The sequence below is a fragment of the Melanaphis sacchari genome, unplaced genomic scaffold, assembly GCF_002803265.2.
Source record: "Melanaphis sacchari strain LSU unplaced genomic scaffold, SCAv2.0 Contig2_pilon_pilon, whole genome shotgun sequence".
NCBI classification, from domain to species: domain Eukaryota; kingdom Metazoa; phylum Arthropoda; class Insecta; order Hemiptera; family Aphididae; genus Melanaphis; species Melanaphis sacchari.
Window position 1 is genome coordinate 3,345,880 of NW_020271173.1, and position 10,147 is coordinate 3,356,026.

The 10,147-nt window shown below is 26.5% G+C and overlaps 1 protein-coding gene across 4 annotated transcripts; it reads left to right on the forward strand.

The window, feature by feature from the left end:
- Nucleotides 1–1,310: 1,310 nt before the first annotated feature.
- On the forward strand, nt 1,311–9,723 carry LOC112595839 (terminal uridylyltransferase Tailor-like). 4 transcript variants are annotated; one of them, XM_025341217.1, is made up of 5 exons: nt 1,311–1,344; nt 3,374–3,592; nt 7,124–7,337; nt 7,987–8,192; nt 9,201–9,723. In XM_025341217.1, the coding sequence occupies exons 1-5, from the start codon at nt 1,329–1,331 to the stop codon at nt 9,599–9,601; spliced, it is 1,056 nt and encodes a 351-aa protein (XP_025197002.1). In that variant the 5' UTR covers nt 1,311–1,328; the 3' UTR covers nt 9,602–9,723. The 4 variants fall into 4 exon arrangements, with proteins under 4 accessions (XP_025197002.1, XP_025197000.1, XP_025197001.1 ...); XM_025341215.1 differs by having other exon boundaries at nt 7,109–7,337; nt 9,201–9,722; XM_025341216.1 differs by having other exon boundaries at nt 1,329–1,344; nt 7,109–7,322; nt 9,201–9,601.
- The last annotated feature ends 424 nt before the right edge of the window (nt 9,724–10,147 follow it).

A 10,147-nucleotide genomic window follows, 5' to 3' on the forward strand; every position in this document is an offset into this window, starting at 1 on the left:
ATAGTACCTAATTTGTGAATTTATTGTTTATTATTTCGTGTTGGAACTTTGGAAATTTGGAATGTATCATTTTTGCTAAATTAGATAAGTATCAAGTTTTATACTAGATTCTATATAGTTAGTGTTCCATACAGCAGTTGTTGAGTTGATTTCAATAGATTTTATATTGTTGATATTAAACGATATTTCTTCAAGCCTCAAGGATATGAAACTTTATTTTATAAAGAATAGTTTCAGGGAATTCTTAAAACTATTTCTTTTTATAAGTATATTAATATTTAATTAACATCAATATCCGTGAACTGTGACTAAGTATATCTAAATATTATAAAATCATAATTTATGATTTAAAAAAATATATATTATATGGTCATGGTACATAGTTATATTGTTACATATATTTTACCAAAATAGGTAGGTACCTACATAAAAATATCTATTCGATCAGATTAATCATGAGACAGTGTTTGGTATCGACAATATTAACTTGCACTCTGTTGGTTTTAATAAGTGTACATTAATTTTAAATAACATATTGTATGAAGAACTCAACTGCGTAAATATTAGAACATGTGCAATAACAAGTATATTTTTTAGTGAATGTAAATGCGTCTTAGCCGTTCCCCTGCTTCAATTATTCAATCCGTCCCTTTCATCATAGGCTTTTTCGGATAAATGGAAAAATGCTGTGTTTAATAATAAACTTATTATGAAATATTTAGCACCATAACTTGATGACTATAGTCTATAATCACGATTTAAGATATAGGTACTTATTTTAGTACTTAAATCTCATACCTTAAATCGTTTCTAAAACCCACCATTTTATCAGTGTTACCTATTAAAATATAAATTATTTGAAAAACGTAGCAAATCAATGCGCAGTATATGTTGACTATACTGAGCAATCTGTATCATAATAATTATCTTATTAGCTTTGATAGTATACAGTATCTATTCACAATATTCACATATTATATATAATAATCGCGATTCGCGACGTAAAATTTCATCATTACTATGATGAAAAGTGTGGTTTTTCAGTACAAACAATTCACTTCACTCTCTAAATGTATTACTATGAAAAGTAATTTATTTATCAAATAGTTTATTTTCGTAAAGTGTAGAACAAATAATATAGTCAATAAATATAATATTTTTCATATTAAAATATTGTATGTAGTTTAAAACGGTATCGTACAATAATTGTTACAATTAATTTATTAAAATATTACTGCAACATTTTTTTTTTTTTTTTTTTTTGATATTCTGAATTGTGATCATAATATTACTTAATACCTACTATAAGTCTCGAAGAAATATTTAAAATGGATCATTTCCACGGTAAGAATAATACTGAAATATACAGAAACGGACAGACGGATAACCAAATAGCCAGTGGAACAGTGAGGATAGTCCTACTGAGCCTCAGGCTTTCCGATGTGGTCGGGTTGAACGATGAAAATTTATAAACTCCAAATTAAAATAATATATTAACGACTATCAAAGTAAACCTATTTAAGCATAATTTAATCGTAAAATGGTTATAAATGTAGGTCGTCACCATAATAAACAATATTAAAAATATAAATTTAATTTAGCCCGGCACTATTTAAATTATTCATGCTATTTATACCTGTTTCTATTATAATAATGTACAATATTGATTTGAGATTTTAGAAAAAATGTTAATTTTGAGCCAGCTAAGCTCCATCCAGTCTACATCTAGTCTGGCCAGTTAATTCCGCTTTCCCGCTAGGCCAAAATCCTCCAATAAGCTTCTGGAAATATAAAACTGAATATTTAGTAATATCCTAAGACACGTTTATAAATATGCATATAATTTATTTATAAGATGGGAGATTTGAATTAAGAATTACTAACAGACTAAGTACATTTTCAATATTTTAAAATACCTTACATTACATTTGTTTATTTAACTTTTTGTAAGTAATTAGGATTCGGTATTATAATATCACTAATACCGCTACCGATTATATCGCATTTAATACACCAGTTTTCTCCTGATCACTAAAGTTAAGCACCAAATACTTACGTAGTTAGTACTCAGGTTGTTAAGTACTTGAGAACAACTACGTGCTGTAGACATTTTTTCTTGCTTATCTATCATAACCATGAATTTAATCATGAACAAGTTTAAGTGACAATACTCGAGATTTTTTTTTAATCATTATTAAAATTGTTAAAATAATAGATAAAAATACAAAAATTTAAAATGAGAAAACATTTTTAAAAGTACCTTTCTACTTTTCATTTTAAAATTTAGTCTATAGCTATATATAAAATATAACATGCAAGTTATATGCAATAATATTATATTTAAATTTTACTGATTGTCTTATAAATTTAAATATCTTTTTTTAACAGTTTAGTGTACATAATCAGGTATTTATGTAGTTGACGGTTAATATAGTTACCAGTTCTTAGAGTAAAATCAAATTTAATTGCCTATTACACAAATTATAAAATATATTTTTGAGAGTTTTGTATTTTATTTTGATTTGATTTTATATTGAATTCAAAAATAAAAACTTTATTTTCCATAAATTTAAATAGATATTAAATTGTTTTGAAACAAAATCAAAGTGTCATAACCTATGAATATTATTCTTTATAACTTTTGTAATATATTAAACAATTTTACTCAAAAAAATTATTTTCTATGAATGTGTTTTGTCTATTTTGTACGTAAGTTTGAGAGAGTAAACAAAAAGTACGTCCACACCTTCTTGGCTCTCAATAGTACAGCGTTATATTATTTATTTAATTGGAAATTTGTAAGTATCTAATTAATTATAATAATTTTAGGAACATTCTAACAGTTCATAAAATGAATGTCTAATTGAATATTGATTGTGTAGTAATTACACTTATAGGTTACATAATACTTGTGTACTATTATTATAGCCTACAGATCAGTGTTTCTCAACCGGTGTTCTGCTGTTCTGCAATCCACTAGTGTACCGCGAACTGTCTGTAGGTGTGCCGCGATTGTGGTACACGTGTATAGTATTATTGGGTACCTATAAAAAATATAAATTTCCCAGCATTTAATTTTCGTTAATCAATAACGATTATCGTTTGGCGGCCAAGTAAAATATTACGAACAATATGAACAACTATAAGTCAACTACAGTCGTTAAACGAGTATAACAAGTAACGGCAATGTTTTTTAATTGTCGTGGCTTAGTATATAGGTATACCTACTCGTAAATTTAAAATAATTAAAAATTAAAATAATGTATATTTAATAAATCCAAAATATATTGATGCATACACATTTATACATACATTATATATACATAAGAAATGTAATAGGAACTATATTTTCAATTTGTCATTTTATGTGTAGAGTTGCTCCGCGATAAAAGCAAATTTTGTCATCAAATTGAATGTTTGATATCGTCAATCGATCAAATAAATAACGATCCGGTGATCAAAGAACGCCTTGATAAACTTAAGAACTCTATTGAAAACTGTATGGAAAATTCTGGACGAGTTTATATTTTTGGTTCTCGTATGTATGGCATTGCGAATGATGATAGTGATGTAGATTTGTATTTTGATGCTGGTAAGCTGATGTATAATATACTGAACATATTATTTAATACTTTAATGTGTATATATATATATATATATATATATATATAATACATAATAATATATCCTGATTCACTGATTCATTATCATCTTGTCGGAACTGCTGAGTATGAAATTTGGTTAGTAGTTTCGTTTTATGATATAGAGACCCACTAAGAAGGAATTTTTTAAAACTCAAAAGTGGTAAAAATAGAAAAACTTTGCCTAACCGGTAGTTGACAGAAATGAAAATGGAAAACGTTTTTTCCTGATAGGATTTTTTGGAAAGGGCAAAAAAATCAGATCCTCCTATCAAAATATACTTATTAACATTTATGCTCAAGACTATATTATTCTTGGCGCCGTCAAGTGGCCAGGAAAAGTATATAATTCTGTTGAATTCTAAACCTCAATAATGTTAAGACGACATTCCAAGACCTTACAAATTTTTAGAAAAGTATCCAGGAGGCAGAAACAACTTTTTTTAAGTGATCTAATTAATAGTTATAACTTATAATAGTAATACAATGATCTAAAGACAATCTCAATTTGCTATATAATTTTTTAACTTTTATCAGTTTTAACACTAAAAACTACACGCATGCAGCGAATTGCTTGCCGTTTTCACGAAAAGTGACCCTCGACGATGGCATGCCTGGTGGAGTTTTGACGTAGGGGCTCTAAAATATGTGTCTAACAAAACATGATAAATTTAAATTACTAATTTGTGTATATAATTAATTTTATACCTTTATTTAAATGTATTATTTCTTAATACAAATTATGAAAAATTTTGCTAATTTAGTATAACAATTTTTATTATTTGTTTTTAAATTAATTATTAATTAATATTACATAACATAATATTACATAATTATAATAAAAAATTGAACAAATAACCTTTTTTTAATAAAATTCATTCATCATCATTTGCGCAATCTTCGAAATCTTGGTCTGGATTAATTGTCAATATAATCGGTTCCAAAATTTCGTCATGTAAACCTTCCTTTATAAAATCTGCGTCTTGCAATTTTTGCAATGACTTGCATAATTTTTCTAATTTTCAACAGTCACAGCATCTAATGCTTCATTTATTAATTTTTCTACGTCTGAAATTTTAAATGACACATTTTTTGTGGCGACTTCACATTTCACTTGTGCCCATATAAGCTCTAATGGGTTGTACTGACAATGATAAGTTGGAAAACGCACAACTTCATGTCCCATTTCCAACGCAATTTGATCAACCTCGAATATATTTTGTCTTGATATCAATAGTTTAACCTTTTCGCGCAATTTACTCAATGTCTCAAGTGGTGAATATTTAACCCTTTTTTAGAAAGCCATTTTTGAACTTTGCTTTATTTTCATTTGCCTTTGGATAGTTTTTTTCTAAAACCGAATGGTACCGGGGCATTATCCATTACGATTTACGATTATAGAAGGTTGTTCTAAATGTTATAACATTTTTATAAACCACTATTTAAAAATAGAATTTGTTTGGGAGTGATAATCAATGAAAATACCGCTTTGGCATCAAAGAATTTACTTTAATCCAGGTATAAATCCAAATGAACTGGATACCGCGTGGCAAATTATCAATCTACTATCTTTTCCTCTTGGTACTTTAATCCCTTCTAAATTTAATTCATTTTGACAAATGTTTTCTTTGGTATGATTCTGATTAACCCATGTCTCATCTAAATAGATAACGGACCGAGTATCATTATTTTGGCGAAGATTGACTAAAGTTCGCAAACATTTTACTCGCATAACAACTATGTCATTCCGCTCTATTAAGAACCGTCGTCCGTCATTACAGTTTTTGTACTTGAAGTTGAGACTTTTTAAAATACGCCACATGTAAGTCTTAGGACCTAGAACCTTTGTACTCAGTTATTTTTTGATACTCAGCTAATATATTTGATATGGTGTAGGGTACTCATGTTTATCATAAAAATCGTGAACAACTCTGCTTACATATCCCGATATCCGCATCAAAACCGTTTACTTCACTGGCAAATTTTGCTCTTTTATATGTTTTTCGCAGAGAAGTGAACAATAAATCAATAGCCTGTAATACAGTAGACGATTTATTTCCTTCTACGGTGATACGTTTCATAGTTTTTTCACTTACACCACACGCTTTGGCAGTTTTTAATTGTATCAGTTTAAAAAACGTGGCTATCTCCGGATTAGACGAATCCATCGATAATTTTTTTAAATATTTATACACATTGAAAATGATATTTTTCGTCTGTGAATGTATATCAGACTGTGAAGACATTTTGAAAAAATAAAACAAACAAATTGTCAATGGTATTAAAACATTACAATGTGCGCGAACACAAAATGTAAACAACAAACACAACTACGGACACGAGAAGATACTATATAGGGATGCGAAAAAAATATCGACAATGTCAAAATTTCGAATTTTGTGAAAAATATCGATATTTAAATATTATTATTTTTGATCTATCAATATTTTTTTTCTAATATTATAGATGGTAACAGAAGATCAGAAATTTTCCTTGGGGAAGGACCCAAGGGAGCTCATATGGGGGGCAGGAGAGGGACATATCCCCGGGAAAATATTAAAAATGTTGAAAAATTGTTTACACAAGATCTACAATGAGTAAAAATGTATGATAAAACGAATGGATACATAGAACAAGTAATAAATATATTTAGTTTTAAAAAAAAATTTATAATTTTTATTTGTAAATTAATATTTTAATAAATTTATGTTATTAATCAAATTAAAATTCAATAAATAACTTTCATGGTTAATTGGTTAAATAATTATTATTTCATAATCTTCCAGTTTGATATATAAAACATATAATAGTATGATGTTAAATTGTATACCCCTTCCTATCTCATGGACATAATTAAAATTTTATCCCCCCTTGAGAATTTTTCTATGGGCGCCCTCGGAAGGACTTAAAAAAAGGATCATCTGATAAAAAAAAAAGCACAATCAGAAAGTGCAAAATAGAAAAAAATATTTTGACTCAATTACAATATATTGATATCGATATATCGTTGTGGGGACGAGACGTTATACGACATAACGTGACTTTGATAATGGCAAAAATAAGTATTTTATTTTGTTATTTTTTGGAAGAGAAAAAACTATGAATATGTAAAATGTTGGTGTAGGTACAGGACTGAATAATACATTGATGATTTTGTTGTTCAACCATCTGTTACATAGAGCTACCAACGCACATTAAGAACCACTGTATTTTAGAAATAACGTCACCAGCTGCACAGCTGCGCCATCGTCGAAAGCCACTTTTCATGAAAACAACTATAACTATATAATAGATATATTAGTCTAAATATATATTATTAATATTATATTATACAATACGTTTTTATGAATTACCTTTGTCAATTATGATATACTTAGTAGACTTGGTTGTATGAAATAATATTAAAGAATAAAATACCTATATAAATACCTCCTAATTAAGGCTAATTATTTATTTTGGTGTCTTAGGTGATTGTTTTTCAGGAAAAATCGCAGATGATTATACACGGCAACTACAACTTCTTAATTTATTTGTTAAAGCCATGAATAAAGAATTTATTGGATTGAAAATTATTGCAGAAACGCGAGTACCAATTGTGCGCTTTACTCACAATCCTACAAATTTAAATTGTGATTTGCATTTCCGAAGTGGTCTATCTGTGCTTAACTCAGAACTTATCAAGTATTATAATTATGAGTAATGTTATACTACCTATCGTCATAATTCTTTGAGTTTATTGAAGTTTCGATAAAATATAAATTATACAATAGTTGTTATTTGTACTTGGGCTTTGGGCTTTTTATAACTGCACTCTGTAGGTCTTATTATGCATTCGAAAATTTCAAATGCCTATAAATAGATACTTAGCTCAAAAAGCAAAATATTTGATGAATATTTTAAGTATTAAGGTTATTCCTTAATCCATATTATAACCTTTTTATCTTTTGATTTAAAATAAAAAAACAAAATTGATTTTTTCAAACATCAAGTAACAGAAAGTATTCCTGTTTTCTGCTGTTTTTAGAAGTTTATTTTAATCTCAATAATTTAAAAGTTCTAGGAATTTCTGTTCTTGGCCCAAAAATACCAACAAGTTACTATATCTAATTTTGTATTAAAAACCAGAAACCACAATAATTTACCTTAAAACTGAAGATTATTATTTTTTTTTTCAAAAGTCAAAACGTGACCAAAGACAACATAAAAATCTATGTATGTACATAAATTATCCCACTTAATATTATATAAAAAACTTCGAATTTTTCCACTATATTTATTATTTTAAATTAAATTTTATGAAATTATATATAATATTTCATAGACTATAATATGTATTTTTTATTAGATTTTATTTAACCATGGATGAAAGAGTCCGTTGGGTAGTCATCGCAGTAAAACATTGGGCTGTTTCTTTGAAACTCTTATCTGATAATTTTTCAACTTATTCCCTAATTTGGCTAGTGTTATACTTCATGATGCAATACAAAGTTGTTCCACCCATTATAGAATTATGGAGAATACATCACAGACATGTACCAAATTATATTGAAGGTAAAAGATTTTTTCAATAGAAACTTACATAAGTATAGGGTAGATAAATTGTTGATGTTAATCCATCGGCGGAAATTGAAGAGGGGCTTAGCCCCCTCCCCAAAAAAAAAAATTATTAAAAATTTTTCAAAGTATTAAATTGGTACCTATTTTGCAATAATGCAAAGAAAGATTTAAGCCCTCCCCCTAAAATGCAATCAAATTTCCGTCTATGTGTTGATTAGCAATTTCAATTAAATTAATCATATAATATTTTAAAAGATTTTCGGTGTTTTATATTATATAGGCACTTCCTAGCTCTTGTATATAATGATCTCAGTAGTTAACTAGAGGCTTATTTATAAAGATACTACTCTGATACGAAATATATATTCTTTTTTCCTAGGTTTATCGAAATAACAATGTAACGTATTTATATTTTTCAAATAATTAATTTTATTTATTAATATTGTTTTTAAATTCTAGTATTTATTTTGATATAAATTGTATTATATATTTAAAAAAATTATTGCAGTAAAAATTAAAACGCCAGTTTATATTTATATGAATCCAATGACATGGCGAGGTATAAATTAGTAATTTAATCTAAACGTACGAGTATATTGATATATAGGTATATATTTTATAGCTATTCATTTTTTTTCCTTTAAAATAAGATTAATTATAAATATTTATAATTTTATCATTTATTTCTTATGTATAATGTATATTTCTAATTACTATATAGCTATATTAAAATTATTTTATACACTTGTGTGTAATACTTTTAATTATTAACCTAATTATATGAAACAAATGTGTAATATTAAAATATATAATATTTAAATTATATTTATTACTGTAAATAATTTTGTTTAAGTTAATTTAATAATTTATAGTATTTCACACAATTGCATAATATACTCGTAGTATTTAAAAATCTTATAATATGTAAATATTATAGGTATTGCGTTATGACTAACAATTATCAATAAATAATAATAATTAATTATTCATATTTTTTATTAGGTTGGGATACACGTATTTGTTTTAATAACGATCAATTAAAATTAAAAATGTGCTCCAAATCAAATCTTTCAAAATGGGAATTACTTCGTAATTTTTTTCAATTTTACTCAGACTCAATCACATTACGAAATTATGTGCTGTGTACAGTATTCGGTGAATTACTTCCAAAAAAAACATTTTACTCAACATTTATAACTAAAGTTCATGCCACGGGTAATTATCAATGTCAAACTGAGAAATTTGAAAAGAGTGAAACGTTGATAAACACTAATTTTGGCAGTTTCAACAGAATCGAACTACAGAACCCATTGAAATTATGTAACAATGTTATTCCTTGGCTCAGTGATAAAAATATGAATTTATTTATAGATTTGTGTACGAAATCTTGCAACGCCATGTGAAACATTAATAAATTGTTTAATCTCATAATATGATAAATGATAATAAGACATTAAGTCAAAGTCCATCATACCTAATTATAATATTAAATATATAATTATTTAAATTCAACAAAATTCTTATACTTTATTTAGGTACATTTTATACTCATATAAATCATTCTAATTCTTTGTATAGTGTATAATAAAATATTTTATGTTTCGATATTTGGCAGTTATAGTTAGTAATCAAATAAAAAATATAAGATTATTTTTAACATAATAGTACTAATGTATAGCCTACATATTTATTTGTAACCTATCTCACTCACCTCATAGTTTTAAATGATAGAAATTAATGATTATTAATATAAATAATATTAATATATTTTGAACTTATCCAACTATCATATTTGGCGAAATAAATTAACTGTACAGTATACAACTGTATGTCTGCATAATATGAACAATATAGTATATCTGTAGTATGTTTTCGTTTAAAGGTAAGACGAAATATTTCTGTCCAGTAACAAATCAGACAGTACTACAGAAGTGGAGTTTTCGGGAGGA

What these genes read in the sequence shown, in the direction of transcription:
- LOC112595839 (XM_025341215.1), top strand. An exon ending in AGATTTGTATTTTGATGCTG is followed by an intron (nt 3,593 to 7,108) that starts GTAAGCTGATGT and finishes TTGGTGTCTTAG; the next exon opens with GTGATTGTTTTTCAGGAAAA. An exon ending in ATCAAGTATTATAATTATGA is followed by an intron (nt 7,338 to 7,986) that starts GTAATGTTATAC and finishes ATTTTTTATTAG; the next exon opens with ATTTTATTTAACCATGGATG.